Source organism: Arvicanthis niloticus, chromosome 6 (genome assembly GCF_011762505.2).
Source record: "Arvicanthis niloticus isolate mArvNil1 chromosome 6, mArvNil1.pat.X, whole genome shotgun sequence".
Taxonomy (NCBI): domain Eukaryota; kingdom Metazoa; phylum Chordata; class Mammalia; order Rodentia; family Muridae; genus Arvicanthis; species Arvicanthis niloticus.
This window is the reverse complement of record NC_047663.1, coordinates 52,414,548-52,435,920: the sequence shown is the minus strand read 5'-3', so window position 1 is coordinate 52,435,920 and position 21,373 is coordinate 52,414,548. Positions and strand designations below refer to the sequence as shown.

General features: G+C 50.8%; 1 protein-coding gene and 1 non-coding gene across 9 annotated transcripts in view; both read right to left on the bottom strand.

Moving 5' to 3' along the window:
• Positions 1-204: 204 nt before the first annotated feature.
• Positions 205-21,373, bottom strand: part of Chd3 (chromodomain helicase DNA binding protein 3) — a 25,681-nt gene continuing 4,512 nt past the window's right edge. Inside the window, exons 2-40 of one of the 8 annotated variants that reach the window (XM_034507553.2) lie at positions 21,203-21,315; positions 20,446-20,616; positions 20,034-20,158; positions 18,802-19,088; positions 18,467-18,597; positions 18,182-18,332; positions 17,847-18,040; positions 17,336-17,566; positions 16,943-17,146; positions 16,605-16,816; positions 15,884-16,015; positions 15,027-15,126; positions 14,453-14,644; positions 14,117-14,317; positions 13,666-13,803; positions 13,215-13,336; positions 12,918-13,091; positions 12,496-12,637; positions 12,229-12,360; positions 11,263-11,380; positions 10,956-11,080; positions 10,555-10,786; positions 10,051-10,217; positions 9,475-9,652; positions 9,017-9,082; positions 8,004-8,089; positions 7,718-7,851; positions 7,024-7,168; positions 6,706-6,868; positions 6,098-6,219; positions 5,848-5,983; positions 5,637-5,738; positions 5,321-5,452; positions 4,649-4,757; positions 3,947-4,079; positions 3,468-3,709; positions 2,364-2,527; positions 2,034-2,160; positions 205-1,403 (exon numbers count right to left, since the gene is read on the bottom strand). In XM_034507553.2, coding sequence (XP_034363444.1) covers positions 1,157-1,403; positions 2,034-2,160; positions 2,364-2,527; positions 3,468-3,709; positions 3,947-4,079; positions 4,649-4,757; positions 5,321-5,452; positions 5,637-5,738; positions 5,848-5,983; positions 6,098-6,219; positions 6,706-6,868; positions 7,024-7,168; positions 7,718-7,851; positions 8,004-8,089; positions 9,017-9,082; positions 9,475-9,652; positions 10,051-10,217; positions 10,555-10,786; positions 10,956-11,080; positions 11,263-11,380; positions 12,229-12,360; positions 12,496-12,637; positions 12,918-13,091; positions 13,215-13,336; positions 13,666-13,803; positions 14,117-14,317; positions 14,453-14,644; positions 15,027-15,126; positions 15,884-16,015; positions 16,605-16,816; positions 16,943-17,146; positions 17,336-17,566; positions 17,847-18,040; positions 18,182-18,332; positions 18,467-18,597; positions 18,802-19,088; positions 20,034-20,158; positions 20,446-20,616; positions 21,203-21,315 — 6,080 coding nt within the window. In that variant the 3' untranslated portion in view covers positions 205-1,156. The remainder of the gene's footprint in view (positions 1,404-2,033; positions 2,161-2,363; positions 2,528-3,467; positions 3,710-3,946; positions 4,080-4,648; positions 4,758-5,320; positions 5,453-5,636; positions 5,739-5,847; positions 5,984-6,097; positions 6,220-6,705; positions 6,869-7,023; positions 7,169-7,717; positions 7,852-8,003; positions 8,090-9,016; positions 9,083-9,474; positions 9,653-10,050; positions 10,218-10,554; positions 10,787-10,955; positions 11,081-11,262; positions 11,381-12,228; positions 12,361-12,495; positions 12,638-12,917; positions 13,092-13,214; positions 13,337-13,665; positions 13,804-14,116; positions 14,318-14,452; positions 14,645-15,026; positions 15,127-15,883; positions 16,016-16,604; positions 16,817-16,942; positions 17,147-17,335; positions 17,567-17,846; positions 18,041-18,181; positions 18,333-18,466; positions 18,598-18,801; positions 19,089-20,033; positions 20,159-20,445; positions 20,617-21,202; positions 21,316-21,373) is intronic. The other 7 variants (XM_034507558.2, XM_034507554.2, XM_034507559.1 and 4 more) reach the window with 7 other exon arrangements.
• On the bottom strand, positions 7,448-7,587 carry LOC117712217 (small Cajal body-specific RNA 21). The gene has a single exon (XR_004607275.1).

The window sequence follows — 21,373 nt, the reverse complement described above, 5'->3', positions numbered from 1 at the left end:
CAGAGGTAGGACAATCTCTGAGTTCAAGGCCAGCCTGGGCTACAGAGCAAGTTCCAGGACAGCCAGGGCTACACAGAGAAACCCTGCCTCAAAAACAACAATTCGGCGGGGAGCGGGGGGGACCTATTGAAATAGTACAAAGCAATAATCCTTACTTTAACTCCCCACACAATTTCCCCTTCCCAAGCAAAATGACAGCACACAGAAAGGAAAGTATAATTTATATGTACAACCAATAACCTGATACAGAAGAAGGGATTGGGACAGACCAGGAGTGGGAGCAAAGAGACTGGGAAAGGGGCAGCAAGGAGGATATGGGGGTTCCCCATGCAAACTGCCACTCCCTGGCCCCTCCTTGGAGGTGGAATGTGCCCGAATCTCCCTAGCCTGTTAACCACTGTGTTGCTCTGGTCCCACAGGCAAGACAGGCTCCTGACTAGGCCCCTGGCCTGACCTACTCAAATGTAGTCTGTATCCAGGCCTTGAGGAGGAAGGATTTTATTCCCCAAAGACCTGAGCCCCAGCGTGTGGTCTGCCCCATGCCTGGCCCTCTGCAGTCTCCCCCACCCTTTCTAGGTTTCCTAGAACAGGTTGGGGAGCTCCTCTTTGGCTTGAGGGAGTATCACCCAACCATTACTCTGTAGGGGTGGTCCTTGGTCCCCGGGAAGGAGAATAGTTCTTACTGCAAGATGCTGGCACACAGGAGGTAACTGAGCCAGTGAGCAGCAATCAGCTGTTGTACCCTCCATTTGGGAGTGAGGGAAAGTGCCATGCAGCCCCCTGCCCCCCCCACTTCCCGTCCTCCTCCCGCTGCAATTTTCATCTTTGTAACAAGGTTCCCCTCCTCTTTGACGATCTCACAAAAGTTCCTAAAGGCCAGGCAAGGCTAATCCCCCACTTTGGCAGGAGGTGGAGGTGATACTGCAGGAAAGGCCTGGGAGGCTCCACCTCCTCCCTCCTGGACAATCATTTATTGGGAAGTTGTGTATATTTGGTGGTGGGGCATCCAGGTACTTGGAAGACCCTGCTAACCATCTCCCACTCAGACCTCTTCACACCAGCACAGTCTTCAAGGTTTGGTGGGAAAGGTGTGTGGAGGTGGAGAGAGATAGGGGTCCTTCTTGAAGGGAGGCATTATAGAGGGGCAAAGGGGCTTCTAGCCCAGTGGTGGCCCAAGGGGTGGGGAAGGTGGAGGGTTGGCAGCAGGCCCCAAGGCCTGAGATGTGGGTCGGCTCCGGGGTCGGGGCCTAGGTGAAGGGCAGGCCTGGGATCCAGTCAGTCGTCTATACAAATCACCTCCCCTGCTCGGGGCTCCTTCCGATCCAGCCCCAGCCCGTCTGACACCAATGCCCCCACCATTTCCTTCTCTTTCTTCACCAGCACTGGAGGGCCGTTGGTGGTGGCTGTTTGGGGAAACAGGTAAAAAAAGTCAGTCCTCACATTCCAAATATCACTTCCTAATAACAACCTATCCTTATTGCTAAGTCATTTCCTGCCACTTCTGATTTTTCTTATAAATGTAGAAAGATTGGATTCCTCTTGTGCCATGTGACAGGTCTGACTCTCTAGCCTTTCTGAGTTCACATTCATTTCCCCTGAGGAAACCAGGTAGAGGAAGCTCAAGTGGAAGACATGAGACCATAGGCGGGGTGAGGCTTTTGGTCTTTGGTTCTTTGAGACAGTTTTCCTACAAGGCCCTGGCTGTTCTTGAACTAGAACTCAGAGAGCCGCCTGCCTGAGCCTCCAGATAGCTGTGTGCATTGCCACACCCAGCTGGCTTCTTTTTGGAGATAGCATCTCACACAAGCCCAGGCTAGCCTGGGGACTCTCAGGAACCCTGCCTCAGCCTCCTGATTGAGGTTTTTGACATGGGGATAGAAGATGGGGTACAAAGGAATGGACAGAACAACTCTCCCTAAGACACTGGACACTTCAAGGAAGAGAGGTGGATTTGAAGCAGGACAAGGGAGTCAAGCAGGGATGAAGTTTGGTCAAAGTGAGGGAGAAACAAGGAGTCAGAAGCACCATCTAACCTGTGATGAAGGACCCTGCAGGCATCTGGCTGTAATTGGCGCCTGCGGCGGCCAGGGCCCCTACGGGTGCGGCGCTGAAGGCTGCCCCGTACCCCGGAGGTGTGGCGTACGGACCCGGGGGAAAGGCCTGGAATAGGAGAGTAAACTGGGGTTAGGTAGTCCACAGTCTAGAGGGGAAAAGTCGAGTTCCAGAATTACTAGGCAGGGAGACTCAAGATGCAGACTGTTGGGAGCAGGCAGTTTCTCTGTATGTGTAGGATTCTGATGGAGTGTTTGTGTATATATACACAGGGCACTGACAGGAAAATGAGTTAGGGAAAAGAGGGTTACCGGTGTGGGGTGAGGCTCCGTGCCCTTGCTGGCCAGCCGGCTGAGGATGCTGCGCTCGGACATCTGAAGGCGGGCTGCGATGGGGGGGATCCGGGACAGCGTAGCTGGCAGGCGGGTCACATCTGCCTTCATGTCGCTCAGCAACTCCTCCAGCTGGTTCAGAACTGGGGCCCAGGCCATAGAGAAAGAAGGGCAAGAGAAAGGTGGAGAGAAAGATGGAGCCAGAAAAAGGGACAGTCAGATGGACAAGTACAGTCAGAAAGAGAGGACACAGACATAAAAGGACCACAGGTCAAAGACAAAATGGCAGAGAGTAGACAGGAGAAGAGTGATTCAGAGAAGGAGAGCAGCAGGCCAGATACCACACAGAACAGATGGAAATAAAGAAAAGGAAAGTATGGAAAAGAGGTAGGGGGAAGACATTGGAAGACATGGGGTCGGGGTTGTCAGAACATCCCATACTGGAAAAGGGAGGTTTAGGGGTCGGGGATGATGGGGAGGAAATAGGAAGCATGGGGGTAGTATGATTTAAGGACTCAGTTTTAATACATGATAGGGAGGGGGGTTAAAGAGTCAGCATGACATAGAAGGACCTAAGGCTGGCAGGAGTCAGGCACTACACCAGGCTCTGTTACGTGGTTAAGATGGCTCTGGGACCTAACCTAGAGTTACCAAGGTAGGAGGGTGTGGGGGAAAAGGTTGAGGGTCAAAGGCTAGCTTTATGGGGTCTGCCCAGGAGTAGATGGGCAGTTGTTTTCACTTCATAGGGTGAAGGAGATACAAAGAAAGTGACCTGTGGGTCAGAGCCAAGGACATCTGCAGTGTACGCGCACAAAGCAAGGCTATCAGGGTCACATCAGGAGCCACCATGTGGTCCCACTCGCAGGGATCAGGTCCCACTTTATGAGGTGACTGGTACTCTATTGGTCCCTGATGTGAACTATATCAGGTATGGGCTTAGACAAGGGGTAAAGGCTAAAACCCAAAAGTGTGCCAGTTGGGTTAGAGGTGGGGTTAGAGGTCAGAGGGCAGTGGTTCAGAGGGTAGAGAGGTAAGGGGCGAAGGGTGTGGGAAGGTCTTGAAGGGTGCGGGGTGAAGACTTACGCAGCGTTGTGGGCCCTCCCCCGCGCGGGGCCACCGCGGCCCTTACCCTTGTGCAGGACAGCGTTGGCCGGCTTGTTCCCTGCCAGCGACTCCTTGGAGAGGTGCTGGTGGCTCTCGGCTAGGCACTCGGCCTCGGCAAAGCGGGCGTGGAGGGCCATGGCGGGGTGCGCCGGCTCCTGTGACAGGTTCAGGTAGGCCGCCCGCCGCAGCTGCTCCTCGATCACCAGCGCCTGCTCCAGGAGCTGAGGGCGCAGGATAGGGTAAAGACAAGTGAGTGGAAGGCCCAGACCCAGCACTAGAGAGCTATTCTGTCCACTGCTGGCTCAGGAAACTCCAGCTCCACAGTATGTGACCCAGACCACAGTTCCCATCAGAAGGTCCACTTGGGGCTGAGCCACAAGTGCTATCTGGACTCTCAGGATGCTAACATTCTTTCCAGGCCCTTCTTTACCCCCACTCCTCTTCTTTCTCATCCCCACCTTGAACCTTCGGGCCAGGAATTTATTTTTCATCTCCAGGAAGTTCCCCTTATTGGCTTCTGTTTTAAATGGTTCATTGATAATGGCAAACTGAGCGTCGTTCTGAATGTCTTGCCATCGCGCATAGCCATGGCTGCCAACGGAGGAAAGGAACTATCAAGGAATTTAACCAAATGAACTTGACTGTGAACATTTCTTCTTATTGGCCAGATGCCACCCAGAACATGGCACAAGCCTCCCAGCCTGAGTGTGGACCCTTCTCTGTAGTTCCCCTCTGCCCTGGCTAGTTTCTCTCAACCTGACAGAAGTTAGATTATCTGGGAAGTGGGACTTCAGTTGAGAAAATGCCTCCATAATGTCAGGCTATGTATTGATTAATCAGTATTAATGACTGATGTGGTAGGGCCCAGCCCACTGCAGGTTGTGCCACCCATGGGCTGGTGGTCCTGGGTTCTATTAGAAAGCGGGCTGAGCGGGCCATGGGTAACAAGCCAGTAAGCAGCACTCCTCCATGGCCTCTGCGTCAGCTCCTGCCTCTAGCCTCCTGCCCTAACTTTCCCTGCTACAATCTGTAAGATGAAATAAACCCTTTCCTCCCCAGGGTGCTTTTGGTCATGGTGTTTATCAAGCAGCAGAAACCCTAAGACACCTTCTCTCTTAGTTGACAGAACCTTCATAATCTTGCATATGTGCAAAGGATACAGGACGATGCCAGCCAGAAGCCAGTAGTCATGCCTCCGGTGCCAGATCTCGTTGAGTTTCCCCGAGGAAATAGCTGCTCTTTCCTCATTCTGCCACAGTGTGTGCAACTCTGCACAGAACAGAAGAGATGTGTCAGAGGTGTGGTCTGCATCCACCCTAGGATGGACACATGAAAAGCTGAGGAAGCACGGAGTGCTAAGTCTCCTTAGGAGCTGTGGGAGGGGGTAGGGGCGGCTCAGTGTGTAAAAACAAAGGACCAGACTTCAGTTCATAGCCCCAACATGATAGCTCACAACCGTCTGTAACTCCACTTATAAGAGATACAGTACCATCTTCTGACCTCTGAGGGCACTGTACATATGTGGTGTATACATATACATGCAGGCAAACACTAATAATACATAAAATAAATCTGAAAAAGTTAAATTACAAAAAGGCAAGAGAGCACTATGTTAAGAAGTGAGGAGTAAAGTTAATTAAATTATGAACAGGCTCATGTTAAGATTAAAACAAAAGAACTACGTTAGAGACCAGTGGAGTTTAGTAGGAACTTGGGAGTGCAAGGCTCACTGCCAGCATGCACCCGTTCACTGAAAGTACTTGGAATAAAATGTAGCAGGCAGTCTCGCCCAGGAACACAGTGAGGAGCAGGTAACAGACAACTTCTCACACCTGTGAAACCACCATCAGCAATGTTGAACATGAATCTTGGCTTCTCCACCTTCTCCTCACGGCGCCCATTGGGCCGTGGCTCATCTCGAGGAGGCCCAAGTCGAAGCTCCCGATCTGCTTTAACATCTTCTGCTAGGCCAAACAGTGCAAATCTCACACCTCAGGATTGCCTCCTTCTAGGTCCAAGACTACTTAATGCATCAACTATACTGGCTCTTCCAACAGCTACCCGCCCAAGACCCAGGTATCTGTCCCCCAGATTCCACCTCCCCAGATACCCTCAAGGACTTGGGTGTCCAGTTCTTCCGCCCATTACCTCTCTTGCCCAAATCCCCTGTTTCCCCCTCTGTCTTCTCCCTGTGTTCCTGTACATCCAATGGCTTCTCCTCCCCCCTTTCTCCTGGCATTGGCTCTGAGGCTGTGGGAAGAGTCAGAAGACATGAAGAGAGGCTGTTACTCTCACCCCAAGTCCAGAAGAGGGAACTTCGAAACTCAAGTCCCCATCACTAGTAGGATAATAGACCCACCAGGCTTCTCCCTGTCTCCTCGGTACCCAGGTTCAGGCTCTGTTTCTCCAGGCGCCCCTGGTGCTTCATCTTCTAACAGAACCTTCCTGTGTGCTAGCCGTTCTCCCAGTGATGGGGCTGGGCTGGGAGAATCGACCTGGTGGATGACAGAAGAGTCACAACGAGCTGGAGAGTTCCTAAGCACTGTGTTGCCAAGATCCCTCCAGACCTTCTACTCCATCTCCTCAGAGAAAGCCAGGAGTGCACACACCTCTGTCTCCATCTTCTCCCCCACTTTGCTGTTCTTCTCTGGTTTCTCTTCGGGGTTCTCAGTGTCATCCTTCTCCAGCGGTGTCCTTATACCATCGCCCTTCTCACTCGGAGCTGGAGTAGCTGTGGTAAAGGCGCATTGCTAGGGTTTGGATATGGCTTCAGTGTTCGCTAAAGGTTCATGTGTTGAAATTTAATGCCCAGAGTGAAGTCATAAAACAGTAGAAATGAAATCTGACTACAGTGTTTAGAGGTGGGGCTTAAAGGAGATAATCAGGACTAAATAAGGTCAAAGGGTGAGACCCCCATAATTGAATCCTGGTTGCTCTTAAGAGGGAGAGGGGAGAATGCTCTCTGCATTTCACCATGTGACACTCCTGGGTGACAGGATTCTGCAAGCGAGGTCATCCCCAGATACAGCTGCTGACCTCAAACTTCCAAAACCATGAGCCCAAGTAAACCCATTTCCTCTGTAAAGTTGTCCAACTCCTTGAGTCTCATTCCAATCACAGAAACAGCCCAATAAGAGGGGAAAGCAGAGGTCTTCCTACCCTGACTTCTGGCCTCCCTTGCTCATCTCTCCCCACCCTGATCCAGACTCCCAGTTACCAGGTTTAGAGGTGCAAGGACTGTTGGTTGTAGAAGCCTCAGGAGTGGTGGGAGATGTTTTGGTTGGAGAGGAGGCTCTGGAAGAGCGTTTGGAGTCAGCACTAGGGTCAGGCATTAGCTCTGGCATTGACCAGCGCCCATTGATATGCTCAAACTCTTGGACCTGGGGAAGGAGGTTTTCAAGGGACAAGAGTCAGTTCCTGGCATCGGACACATAGGAAGCTCTAGTTTCTTCGGTATCACACCAGCCTGGCCAGAACTAAGAGAGGAAGGACAGACTATAGTTGGCCTGATGCTCGAATGAGGAAGGACCAATACCTTCTTCTTGACGAGAGACATGACTCCAATGCGGGTCAGCACCTGCTGGCGACTCAGCCCCTCCCGAGGGACCCCATCCGCAAAGGTTTCAGAGCCATCTGCCCCAGGCTCACACAGATGGCGCATGAACAAAGACACATAGGCCCTGGAAAGCATGGGGGCGAGAGTTAGGTTACAAGGACTTAGGAGGAGTTCAGATAGACAAGGTGCAGAGCTCACTGACCCCTGAACTTCAACTCCAGGAGCTTCCAAGACTCCAGCCATGGGCCTCTCCCTCGAATCAGCCTTCACTTCCTGACTCATTCAATGGCCCCCAGCACCTCCCCCATTGCACTTCCTGGGATCTGGAGCTTTGTTCCTGGGCCCCATCAGTCAGCATTTCATCCGTTCACCAGCTCCTCCTGCCAGGTTATCATGGCCAAGTAAATGTGAAGCCAGGCCAGCCTAGGTGAGGCTCCTCCTTCAAACACCTCTCCCATAGGGGAGGAGGCCTGGCCCCTTTGTTCTAGGCTCTGCTGAGGGGAAGTGGGGTAGGCTGGGCCCACGTCCCAGGAAATAGAGCCTGGACACGACAAAAGCTAGGGAGCCGGTGATCAGCTGAGTAAGGTCACATCATTTGGTAGCCGAGAGGAAGACAGTAATGTCCAAAGCTCTTATCCCCGATTCAGTTCACCTCCAAGTCACCCACACTCACTTAAACTCCTTCTCTGTTTTGCCCCTCAGGTCTCTCACTAGCCACTGTGTGGTGAAAGCATCCTGCGGTGGCATCCCCCAGCGCATCACGGCATTAAGAAAAGCCTTCCGTTGTCGGGTATTGAACCCCAATACCTGGAGGTGAGGCAGAGGCAGGGCCATGAGTGATTAGGAGCCTGAAGTCCTTTCTATCGCTGGTGGCCCAGTCCTCAATTCCCAGTGCACCCCCACCCCCACCACTGTTTTCTCCCTAGTGATCATGCAAAGTGCCCAGGCCAAAGTCTCACTTCAATGTTGCCCCCAACTCGAGCCAGCAATGGAGGCAGTGGCTTGTCCTTCTCATTTCGAAGCTGCCTCTTTGACTGTCGACGGCCTAAGGGAAAGGGTGACACCGATTAGTGGAGACATCACTTCCTCTAAGCCCTTAGTCTTCTTTATATCCATCCCCATAACACACAAAACACAGGGCTGGCCTGTGTCACTTTCACCTCTAATTTTCTTGCAAGCATGTTGTCAGTACTACTACCTACTAAAGCTAAAAAAAAAAAATATTTAAAAATTAATAACTAATACCTGACAGACAATGTTACTCATGAGAAAGTGAAATAACCTAATCTTCCTGTTTGGTTTCTGTGTATGTGTTTGTACCCTCAGATGAGGTTGTCTTGGCCAGGCTGTCAATCCCTGGACTTGAGTGATCCTGTCTAACCTTCCTAGTGGCTGGGCCTGCAGGTATGCAGTGTCCCACCTCAACACCTTTCTTGACATAAGACCATCTGCTACCATATGGCTATCTGCTCTGAATTCGACAACGGAGAGATGACAGACAACACTTCCTTCCTGTGTGCCATCTTTGGTTTTCCTACCAACAGGGCATTATTGCCTTTTTAGGTGCAGGCTGGCTATGCAATTAGAATGCCTCAAACTCACATCCTGCTTTGTAAGTGCCGACATTAAAAGTGTGTGCTATCGTGTTCTCATGCAAAAACAAAGCATTTTATTGCATAAAAATAGGGGGCTCAGAGGCTAGAGAGATGGCTCAGCAATTAAGAGCCCAGGGTTTAATTTCCAGCACCTACATAGTGGCTCACAACCATCTCTAACTCCAGTTTTGGTGGATCTGATGCCCTCTTCTAGCCTCTGCAGGTACTAGGCATGCAGGTAGTACACAGATATACATGCAGGGAAAATAATACACATTAAAAAGAAAAATAAATCTTTAAAAAAAAATAGTGGGCTTAAAGAAAACTAGAAAGTGAAGTGAGAGAGTGGAGTCAGAAAGTCGAGAAAAAGATACTACCTTCAGGACGCTCGTCGAAGTCCTCGTCCTCCTCCTCAGACCCCACTGAGTACTCAGACTGGTTATCTGTGAGGGACACAGAGGGCTCCATGAAAAGCAGGAACCATACTGAGGCCCTCCCCACTCGGATTCCTCCTCATGGACATTTCTCCACCTGCACCCTGTCCTTGGTCCTAATGGAGACTCTGGGTCATATATCCTGAGCCATCTTTAGCCTTTGGGTACCACATACTTTACCACTCTGACGCCTGTCAAAGCTACTCTATAAACAGTGAGACTCTGTGCTCACCGAATCCCTGTGTAGTCCCTGGATAGTTGAATCCCCACAATTCCATCTGGCCTTAGAAAAGCTTCTCCTGATCCATCCCAATCCCCCAGCCTTCCCTTTCTACAGCCCCAGCCTTGGAAGCTCCATCCATCCCATCTTCCCCTCCCCTCTCATCAGGAGCAACTCTCACCTTGATCCTCCTGGGCGGCATCATTGTAGTTAACCTGCTTCCGAACCCGCTTGCCCTTGCCTAGGTTCCGGGCAAGGTCTTCTTGCTGCTGCTCGTAGTGATGCCTCAGCAGCTTCTCCCAGTAGTCAGGGTCCACGTTCTCCTCCTGCTTGATGATCTCTCGCTCGATCTCCTCAATCTGAAGGGCAGCAGAATGAAGGCTGGCAGCCTCCCTCCTCACTCATCCCATGGCTGCATCCCAATCTCTGTCTCCTGCACTGGCCAAATCCTGCCTGACGCTTTCAGACCCAGCATCCAGCTTCTGGGTGCTGCACATTCTTCCTACCACCTCTCCCCTGCAGTGTTCTGGTTCCCTCTCTAAACCTCTCCTTGCTCCCCTTACTTGCTCCCACAGACTCAGTTCTGTGACTACAAGAACTTTCTGTGCCTAGGTGTCTTTCCAAAGTCTAGTCCCATCTATCAAAATGAGAAATTGTTTGAGAAACACTGTTGCTTTTTGCTGGGGACCAAGATGAGAGAATAAGTCAAAAATAAGAGTGCAGGAGAAGAGACAGGATGTGGCCTCAAGCCTCTCACCTTGTCTTCTTCGCGCACGACATACTGTGCCACCTTGAAGGAGCTGAGGTATTCGTTCATGTTCTGCACATCTGTGTCCTCAGTCGCATCCTGGTTTCGGTCCAGCAGTCGAGCGATGGCTTCATTGTCATAGTGGATCACACTGCTATCCTCCTCCTTATTCTCCCCTGGCAGAGACAGGGACAGAAGAGGACCTGAGGTATTGGCCAGAAACTCAGGCACAGTTTAGCCGGGATGGGTAAGATGCTTCTTCTCCTTCTCACTGGGCCCTGGAGGAAATGACTGCCCCCTGGGGGCTCACATACAGTGTCTTCCACTTTGTTTCCTTAGGTGGCTGACTCTCTCTCGGGACTACCAGAAAGGAGGGATTTGTCCTTACAGGCTGAGAGGAAAATTTTGATTTTTTTTTTTTTTTTTTTGAGGTTTTGGGGTTTTTTTTCTTTCTCTTTTTTGGGGGGTGGGGATCCCCAGGGACTACTTTTAGAGAGCTATAAAAGTCCTCACCCTCATTTTCATCCTTGAATAGCTCCTCGGTGCCAAATTTGAGGATGTCATCCAGCTCCTGCTTGGACATAGAGCCAGCCTTGGAGCCCAGGCCTGGACGGACAACCAGGTGTGTCAGCATCATCTTTCTCTTAGCCACCTGAGTGATTCGTTCTTCCACAGAGGCTCGGGTCACAAACCGGTAAATCATCACTTTGTTAGCCTGGCCAATCCGATGGGCTCTGCTGAAGGCCTACAGGGGCAGGAGAAAATAGAGGCCAGCCAAGAGAGTGACAGAGAGAAGCTGACACAGGTTGGGAAAGGCCTTCTCTCTAAAACTCATTCCTGAGCAGAACAATGTCCTTCATGAACCCATGGCAACTTGCTGAATGTTACAGGGGATGTAGGACGCAGGTTCCCACCTGGATATCATTATGGGGGTTCCAATCAGAATCGAAAATGATGACGGTGTCAGCAGTGGCCAAGTTGATGCCCAGGCCACCAGCTCGGGTGGACAGGAGGAAGCAGAACTGTTGGGCACCAGGAGCTAGGACATGAGAAGTAAGAGGCCAAGTTTACCCCTGGCTGCTAGATGCTCCAACTATAAACCACTACATCCTAAGCCCTAGTCTAAGTTTCCAGCTTCCCCTCACCATCCCCCATCCTAAGGACATGATGGATGGTCTCAGGCCTCCCATGTCCATAGACAGCATGGTATTTTCTCCTCACCATTAAAGCGGTCAATGGCTTCCTGCCTGAGGGCTCCCGTGATGCCGCCATCGATACGCTCATACTTGTAGCCTTCATAGTCTAGGAAGTCCTCCAGAAGGTCTAACATTTTGGTCATCTGAAAAGGGGACAGCAGGAGTCCAGAAGACCACAACAGCAGCTCAGGCCTACCTCCCCAAAGTGACCCTTTACTACAACAAATCCCCAAGCCTCATACCTAAACACAACCACCCTGCTGCATGCTGCACGCTCCCATGTCGACTCACTCCGCCTGTCCCCGGCCCGCATGCTCTACCTCAAAGTCTTTTGATTTAAGATCATTTCTCGTAAGGCACAGGTTCTCTGAGACCCATGAAACCTATATAAATACTTTTAAAATCCCATAAAACCGGTGTGTGATTTTCTCTAAAGTAGAGGATTCATTAGAATCCTAAAAGGCCTGCGGTCCCTACTGCATTCACACATAAGGCTGGTAACTGGTACTAGTCTCTTCTTAGGAACAAGGATGATCCAGGGATGAGCCAGCCATGCCAGGCCTTTTATTTTTAAAGACAAGGTCTCACTGTGTAGGCCTAGCTGGCCTGGAAGTTGCTATGTGCAGGCTGGATTAAAGGGATGCACTACCACGCCCAGCCCACTTATACTTTTGTTTGTCCAGTACTAGGGATCTAATCCATAATGCCATGCAAGCAAGGGAAGTGCTCCACCACTGAACCTAGCCATTGGCCCTCTGTTCACTTGAGCACACGGTCTCGCTATGTTTAGACTGACTTCAGCCTCAGCATCCCAAATTCAGGGACTATAAGCAGACACCACCTTGCCTGCCTAGGTCAAGACAAGCTGTGGGCAGGATCTCAGCCTTTCACAGTAGAGGAGCCGCATGAATGAGGACGGGCATTGAAGTCTGGTGGTGAATGGCGACAAAGGACAGATATGAAGAGAAAGCGAAGGGGACGGGACGGTCACCTGGGAGAAGATGAGCACTCTGTGTCCCTGCTCCTTCAGCTTACGCAGCATTTTCTGCAGCAGTAGAAGCTTCCCTGATGACTTAATAAGTGCCCCACCCTCATAAGCCCCACTGGGAAGTTTAGGAGACTCCTGAAAAGAGAGGAAAAGGAGAAATGAGGGTCAGTATACTCCTCACTCCTACAGTGCCTGGAGAAGCCAAGGCAACCCGGCTCCATCCCCGCCACGTGATCTGTCAGTCCCCCCTCCCCGCCCGTCTGTTCCTACCATAGCAGCCACGGGGAAGAGGTACGGGTGGTTGCAGCACTTCTTAAGGTCCATCATGATGTTAAGCAGGGACACTTGGTTCCCACCGCCTCGAGAGTTCAAGGCCTCAAAATTTCGAGTTAGGATGTACTTATAGTATTTCCTAAAGACCAGGGTAGAGATGTACAAGAGATATAAATAATAAAGAAGCTTATTACTTCTTCTTCTTGTTTAAACAGGGCTTCTCTGTGTAGCCCTGGATATCCTGGAACTCATTCTGCAGACCAAACTAACCTCAGACTCAAAGATCCATCTGTCTCTGCCTCCCACCCAAGTGCTAGGATTAAAAGTGTGGGCAGAAACCACTTCTAATGTGGCCAAACTCCAGGAGAGCTACCACCCAAGTGCCACCCCCAAGTCTGACGGCCTGCCCCAAGTCTCACTTCTGCATGGGGCTTAGCTCCACTCGAACAATGAGCTCGGTCTTGGCTGGCATGTTCTTAAAGACATCTGCCTTGAGTCTCCGAAGCATATGTGGCCCCAGTAAATCATGCAGTTTCTTAATCTGGTCCTCTTTGGATATGTCAGCAAACTCCTCCAGGAAGCCCTCCAAGTTGCTAACAGACACAAAGAGATAAGAAATCAGACAAGGGGGGTTCTTTGACTCTGACCTTGGGCTCTACCTCTACAAGTCTTTGTGCTGCTCTCCTCCCTGCAGACCACCCTGGTGAGCCACTTACTTAAACCTCTCTGGAGTGAGGAAGTTGAGAAGGTGGAAGAGCTCTTCCAGGTTATTCTGCAGCGGTGTCCCCGTCAACAACAACTTATGATCTATCTTGTAGCCATTGAGGACCCTGAAAAACTAGGGAGTGGGACAAGGACAGGCAAGGGAAAGAAAGGGCTTTCAGCGCCAAGCGGCTGTCTCACTTCACAGACTTGTAACCAGTTGCCAGCTCCAGAATTCCCATTTCCCTCAGGATCAGAGACCCCAGCCCTAGCCTGTCCCCTCCTGCAGCACAGTCCTTTCTCCACTATGATGGGAACCTTACCTACAACAAGCCAGACTAGTTTTGTTATAGTTTCTTCAAGGATCAACACAAGGCCTCCACAGCCTCAGAGTCCCTGGAGTGGGGCTCTCACTCACCTTGGACTGCACAGCCTCAGAGTCCCTGGAGTGGGGCTCTCACTCACCTTGGACTGGTTGTTCTTTAGTCGGTGGGCTTCATCCACCACAAGACAGGCCCAGCGGATGGAGCCAAGTGCTGCCTGGTCGATGGTGATCAGCTCGTATGATGTCAGGAGGACGTGGAACTTCACCTGTGCCTCTCTCTGCCAACACAAGCATTGCCCATCCATCCGCCACTTAACATGCCCCTTCCACATCTCCACATCCGCCCCTCCTACATCTCCAGCCCGCAGTCTTTATCAAGAGCCTATGATTCCCTCAGGAAGCCAGCTGTTCTGGGACTACCAACACAACCTTTAAATTTCCAGCCCTATGCCTAACACTGACAGAGTTGCACATGCTCCCAGGAGAATCTACTATGGAGTACAGAGGCACAAAGATAAGGAGAGGACTTCCTGGTTGGGACAAAGAGATGGCAGACCTAAGGGTCTCAAAGCATGAGACAGAGGTACTTACCTTCATCTTGAAAGCTTTCTTCCCGCCTTTTATGGCATTATCCTCAAACGAAAACTCATTTTCTCGAATAATGGCCCGGCTGTCCTTGTCGCCCGTGTATGTGACCACATAGAACTTGGGTGCCCACATCTGGAACTCCCGTTCCCAGTTGATGATGGTAGAGAGTGGAGCACTTACCAGGAAGGGACCTTTAGTGTGGCCCTGGAGTCAGGGGGGAGCACCTTTAGTCCTGGCTCAAGGGTGCACACCAGTCTGCCTGCTGCCTGCTCTAGCCTTCCACCCTCCTAGTCCAGGCTAGGCCTCAGCCCCCTCAGGGGCCTAGAATCCAACACATACCTCCTTATACAGTGAGTAGAGAAAGACAATAGTTTGGATGGTCTTGCCCAGCCCCATCTCATCAGCCAGAATCGTGTCAGTGCCTTGGGCCCATGAGAAGCGCAGCCAGTTCAGCCCTTCCAGCTGGTACATGTGCAGTGTGCCTCCTGTGGCTGTGATAAACCGGGGCTGAGTCTCATATTTCACGGTTGGCTGTGGAGTCAAGACATCGCAAGGTTCAAGCGAACAGCTGAGGGTACTTCTGCCCCGCCCTGGCTCTGGTAAAAGGTGGATTACAATTTCCACAGCTATGGACTGAGTCTTCAGTCACACACACACACACACACACACACACACACACACACACACACACACACACACCCCATCTCTAAATCATCACCAAGCAGCACCACTAGGAAGGGTTGGCTCGGAAAGAAACTGGGCTTCGACTGCTGTTAGCACCCCAATTCCTATGGTCAAATCGCTAGCCCCTCTAGAGAGGGCAAGGGTGAATGGTGGAGAAAAGCCACTGTTCAGAGGCTGCTGACAGCTCCAGTCCCAGTGCTGTAGTGGCAGGGAAAAAAAAAAAACTTACGTCATTAGTAGGTGAACTGGGAGGCCCATCACCCTGTAACTCCTTCTTCTTCTTCTTATACTTTCGAGGCTGTGCGGGGTCTTCACCCATAATTAGCTCACTGAGAAAAAAGTGAGTGTTTAGTGAGGTCCTGGGGAGGTCTTTTCTAAACCCACCCCAGACCTGCCTCCCTCTGCCTAAACCCTTTTCTCAGATCTTCTCACTTTCTTTCTCCAATGCATTTTAAACAAACAAACAAACAAACAAAAAACTCTAATTACATTTACGGAGAACAGAAGTCACAGGACAACTGTAGAAACTGGTTCTCTCATTCCACCATGCAGAGCCTAGGGAATGAACTCGGGTGCCAGCCTTAAAGGCAAGTACCGTTACCCACTAAGCCATCTTGCCGGCTCTATCCTACACTTTCCACCTCTGGGATTTCTTGAGCACCCGTCATTCTCTTCCAGGTGTCCTCCTAACCATTTCTCAGATCAGATCTTAGTTTCTCTTCTTACTTTTTAGATGTAGTTTTATCTATCTATCTATCTATCTATCTATCTATCTATCTATCTATCTATCTATCGTGTGGGGATGCCCTCAGAGGCCAGAAGAAGTATCTGGTCCCCTGAAAGTGTCTGGAGTCACAGGAGGTTCTAAGCCCCAGATATAGGTGCTGGGAGCTGAACTCTGATCCTCTACAAGAGCTCTTAGCTCCTAGACCATCCTTCCAGGCTGGCCGGATCTTACTGCTCCTCCTTATGCTACCCCTACCAAACCCAGCCAAAGCCGCAGCTGAGGCTGGACCTGCCCTAGCCTGGTCTGTCTGGAACAGCATCTCCCCTTAGTTTTCATGGCCACTGAGCTGGCACCCTCACCGATGTCTCCAGTAGCTCTGCTTATGGTCATCATACTCAGGGATGTTCATCTCATCCTCCTCCCACGTAGACTGGTCGTAAGGCAGATCCTTCCATTTCACAAGATAGTGGTAATTCCCCTTTTTATCCATACTGTTCGACAGGAGACCCAGAAGAGGAACAAGAGGAAAGAAGAGTAATATGGATCACACATTACACAAAATTCTGATAGATAAAGTGTCAATAAACACAGCATCTGTTACAGTCTGTAAGACACCCATCACAGAACATCCAAGACAGCCCAAAGGGTCACTCCCTCACCAGACAGGGTTTGTGAGTGTCTAAAATGAGCCAACCAGGGACTGAGGCACTAGGCTGAGCAGCAAGCAAACCAACAAATGTCCCATCTGATGGCTCATACTTTGTGTAGAGGAGCTAGTGCTCGGCAGTGGTAGACACACTCTGAGACACTCATCTGGACGACCTGCTTCTCGGTTTCTCAGAGCTTGTTTTCATGCCCCGTCCCCATCCTTATGCTACTAGAGTCTGCTGACTCTACAGAATGCTGGACTGAGCTTTCCTCCTGGTTTCTCAAGTTCCCTAGAAGAAGCAGGGCCAGAAGGGCTGGAGCTACAGAGACAGTCGCCAAACTTCAATTGCTCATTTAGTTTATGTAGGACCATCGCCACCCTTAGAGCAGTGTCATGGTCCAGGTGGGCCTTTGCACAGAGCAGGGACTCACCTATGGTTAATGATGCGGTGGACAGTCATCCACTCCGGCTTGATGCCGAAGCGGTAGTACTTCTCCTCCATCTCCGCGTAGTGCGGGTCCTTTACCTTGCGCTTCTCACTCTTCCCATCATCCTCACCAGAGCCATAGTCCAGTGGCGGGGGCTCGTCCATGTCATTTTTCCGTTGATAGTTTCGGTACATAACCAAGTGGAAGATTTCCAGCTGATGGGGTGCAGAGAGAGAGAGAAGAAATAGCCTCTAAATGCAAAGATGACAAAGGAGCTGGCTGCCCAGAGCAGGAGACTGGGAACGGGACCCCAGCCATAGGGACAGGAAAAGTCTCTGTACCTGGAGCTCCTTTGCCCAGGAGCAGTGCCAATAGGACAGCCCCACCCACTTGACAAAGAATTCTCGCTCTGATCTGCCTTGAAGAGGACGAGGGGGTGGGACGTCTGGATTCCCGTCTGCCTGCTGTGGTGCTGGCAGTGCCACAGGTGGTTCCCCCCATCGCCAATGCAAGATCTTCTGAACACGGCCCTTTAGCACAGGACACTTCAGGATGGGCACGTAACAGAAAGAGGGAAGAAAGAGGCAGAGAGAGCTCCTTGTTAGGTAGGACAAAGGTACAACACAAGGTGGGGGCTAACGAAGGAAGAGCTGGGTGTTTGGGCCTCGGGAATGGGTAAATGGGTGAAAGGTGGCCCTGGACGATGAGCACGGTAAGGATGTGGTTCCACTTACTGTGCACCGTGGGCACAGCCACTCGCCATTGGGGATGTCGGGCAGGGGGGGGTTCAAACAATGGATGTGGTAGGAAGAGATGCAAGCGTCACAGCACAGGAGCTCTCCGCCGTCCTTGCACACACGGCAGTACTCCATGTGATCATCCTCTTCCTCCTTCTCTCCTTCCTCCCCTTCCTCCTCATATTCTTCCTCCTCTTCCTTGGCCTCCCATTGTACCCCCTCCTTCTCCTAGGACATCAGGTGCAGTCAGACATAGACAGAAGAAGAGAAGGAGAGACAGGAAAACCAAGATGACTGAGCCCTAGATGTGCATTAAAGTCTCATGGGATCTACCACACAGGATACCCTGACTTTCCAAACTTAATGACTCTGGGAATAAGGTGTTCAAAGAAAGGACCCAATTAAGATTCTGGATTCTTGAGTACCTACTGCTGAGAGGCCCAGAAAACCACAGCAGAAATCAAGAAGAGAAGAGATAGGCGGGACAGTGAAGGCACCAGGTACTCACACAGTGGGGGCAGCTCCATTTGCCCTCAGGAGCCCGGTCAAGCTCAGGGTCAAGGCAGACGAGGTGGTAGGCACGGGGGCAGGTGTCACACAGAATAATTTCCCCGCCCTGCTGGCACACCTCACAGTAATCCTGGTGATCCGTCTCGTAGCCGTCAACTTCCTCCTCCCCAGTCACTGTAGGACAGCCCAGGACTGTCATATACCCCAGTTAAGACAGAGGGAACAGGGAAAAGAAGAAAGGGATTCAGGGAAAGACAGAAGGTTTGAATATCTGAAGAAAGATAACAAAGGAATACCATACACAGAAAGGCTCACACATGGTCATGCCCTCACCCTTCTTCTTCTTCCTTCCTGGCCGACCTCGCTTCAGCTTCTTGGCACGGACAGGGCCATCAGGCCGGCCTGAGGCACTATGGACACTACCACTGTCCAGGTCTGACTCCTCGGCCTCTGGTTCAGGGCCCTCATCACTCTGAAAAACACACTGCCCAGAGCCCCACTACCGTGAGTCTAGCATCCCCAAAGGGCAGGTCCCTACCCCAGCTTCCCTCAGGGACTATTCATGGAATTCAGTCCTTGACACCTGGGTGCTGGGCAGAGGGGGGGAGGGTTGCTCACCGAGCCCGCCTTCTTCCTCCTGCCACCCAGCAGCCCTAGCTTGATTTTGAGTGGCGCCATCTTCTTCCCTCGAAGCTTCTTGCGTCCGTCGGGCACTCGGGGGCTCTTATTCTTCCTCTTATGGCCTGGACCTGAATGAGAATATGGAGGAGGGGAGAAAATCCATAGGCCATGACACGAAGCCCTGGACTGCGTCGTGGGCCATGGCTTCACTTCTCCTTTCCTGAGAAGCATTTCTCCCAGCAATGGAGGCTGGGAACGCATGGGCTGTGGGATCATGAAGCCATGCAGTTTGGAAGGCAGGGTTACAGAGGTTGGAAGAAGAGGGTTCCTACCTTTGCCCTCTTTGGTTTTGGCTCTTCTGATGGGTGGGGGCTGGATTTCAGGAGCAGGGGGTGGTGGAAGGGCAGGGGGGGGTCCAGATGGTGCTATGGGGGTGGCTGAGGAGACAGCAGCTGACACCTGCTCAGCTACAGCTGCTGCTGCCGCTGCCGCTGCTGCTGCCACAGCAGCTGCCGACCCTTTGAAGGGGTTATTGGCGCTGAACTCTCTCCACTTGGCCCCCAGGATGGTCATCATCTTTGACATTGGGATCTTAGGATTCTTCTTAGCAATTAGAGGCCTGAAAATATAGAAACAGAAAACTCAGACCCTTCACAGATGGTCTGGGAATACTGCCATCTCCTGTATCAATTAAGTTTATGCTAACATTCTTGGGTGGAGAAAATATGTCCTGTTAAAAAAATATATTAATTTAAATAATGAGCTAAGTAAAAATAAGTTAAAAAGAAAATATATCCTGTCAAGTTCCACCCTCACAATGGCACACTTGCTTTGATTTTCTGCATTTTACTGAATTACATGGAACCTGAAGAAAGTTTCCCTTGGGATAGTTTAAAAGAGACAGGCATCATGCTTTCCTCTAGGGGGTGTGGCAAGCTCCTATGACCCTCAGTGCTGACAAACATTCTGTCTGTAACAGGGGTATAAAATATTCCCAAGGACAGCTACCAATTCTCCCTCGAGGCTACTAGATACCAGGATCACTGAGCTATGCTTTCAGCTTCCCACCAAATCCACACAGGCTCCTACAAAGCATGCATTTCTAGCTTACAGATAAGAAAACCAAGCACTGACAAAATTGAGGAACTTGCCCAAGATGAAACCAGGGCACTAAACTGCTGTGTTAAACTTCTGCATGTACCTCCAGGGCACCAGAGCAGCTGTGTTAAGACATCCCCACCCCCCGGGGCATTCACATTAGTCTCTGCTTTGAGAGTCCCACAGCTCAAGCCCTTCTTCTCCCCACTACCTTCTAGAAAATTCTCTAACCTAGTACTAGACTCATGAACTCTGTCCCCACAACCTTAGAGAAAGATGGACTCTTAGCTGGGATTGGTAGATCCCAGACCAAGAATAGACTGAAAATATGTGTAAAATTATTTCTGTACATGTCATGAATTTTTCTGGGAAGCATTTTCTTAGATTTTAAACAGACTTCAGAGAGACCCAGCCCATACCCTAATAATTAAGTATTTATCTGAAAGGATTCCCGGTTCTGTTGTACCTCATGAACTGACTGAAAGCTTTGTAATTGGTAAGTGTGTGATAATCCTCCTCAGAGAACACATGTTCCACATCCTCCAAGCCCCAGGTCAGAAGCAAGGTTGCGGATGACTTCTGCTCCACCTGCTGAGTGGAGGACAGGATGGTAAAAATGAGGCACCCTGGCTCCTCTCCCAGTATCCTTCAATGCCACTCTGAGGCCAGTGTCCTGCTCTCCTGCCCAGTCCAGTCCCCATCCTCTACAAAGCCCAGCTCTGGCGGTGTCCCTCCATCCCTTACAAAGCCCAGCTCTGGTGGCATTCCTCCATCCCTTACAAGCCCAGCCCGGCGGCGTCCCTCCATCCCTTACAAGCCCAGCGCGGCGGCGCCCTCCATTTCTGAGCACTCTGTGCACACTCCATAACTCTACTTACCTTGTGTCCCCCATCCCCTTCTCCCCTTTTCCTCCTTTTTGTTTTTTTCTCTTTTTTTTCTCGGTGCTTCCTTCTTCGTTTCCGACCTGGGCCAGTTCCATACTCGCTGCCTCCACTCTCTGACTTCTCCCGGTACTCATCTCGCTCTGAGCCAAATTCCTCTTCACTGTCCTAAGGAAGAGAAATAAAAATAACATTTATTCATTCTCACCACGTGCCAAGAACTGTTCTAAGCGTGAACCATATTTTATTTCTTTCCATCTTTACAACTATCCCATGAAACAGCAATTGATCTATTTTTGTTCACTTTTTTTCCCAGAGGAAACTGAGGCACAGGGAGTTAAATAGACTGTCCAGGAAGGCAGAGAATTCCTATGCTCTGAATTCATGCACACTTCCTCTAAGACTGTGGGTTTGGCTTGGTTTTGTTTTGTTTTTGTTTTTTTGTTTTTGTTTTTTTTCCCTCTGTATTGGGAATTAAACTCAGAATTCAAACATGGGAGGCACTGAGCTACCCCCTCAGTGAGACAGTGTGCTCTTAACTCTTTCTCTCAGACGTAGGGCGAGTTACACTGACAACTGGCCTCTGTACCAGGTTGGAGAAAGAGAGGTTAGGGTTCCAGGTCCAAGAGAGGCAGATGAGAGCGTGAGGGAGGGGAAAGTCTCTTGACCCTAGGCACCCCTCTGCCCAGGTGACCAGGAACAGAGAAGACTCGGCCTCTGGGAAAGGGCCCCAGCCTTGCTGTAGGATACTCACAAGCTTCTTCCGTTTCCGGGGTTTGCCTGGCTTGTTTTCCTTTTGCTTCTTGGGACCTCGTTTTCGTTTCTTCACACCCAACGCTGAAGGCAGCAGCCGAATGTCATCCTTATCTTTGGAGGAAAAAAGCACCAGAAAACCTAAACTTGGAGGGTCCCAATCTCTGAGGTC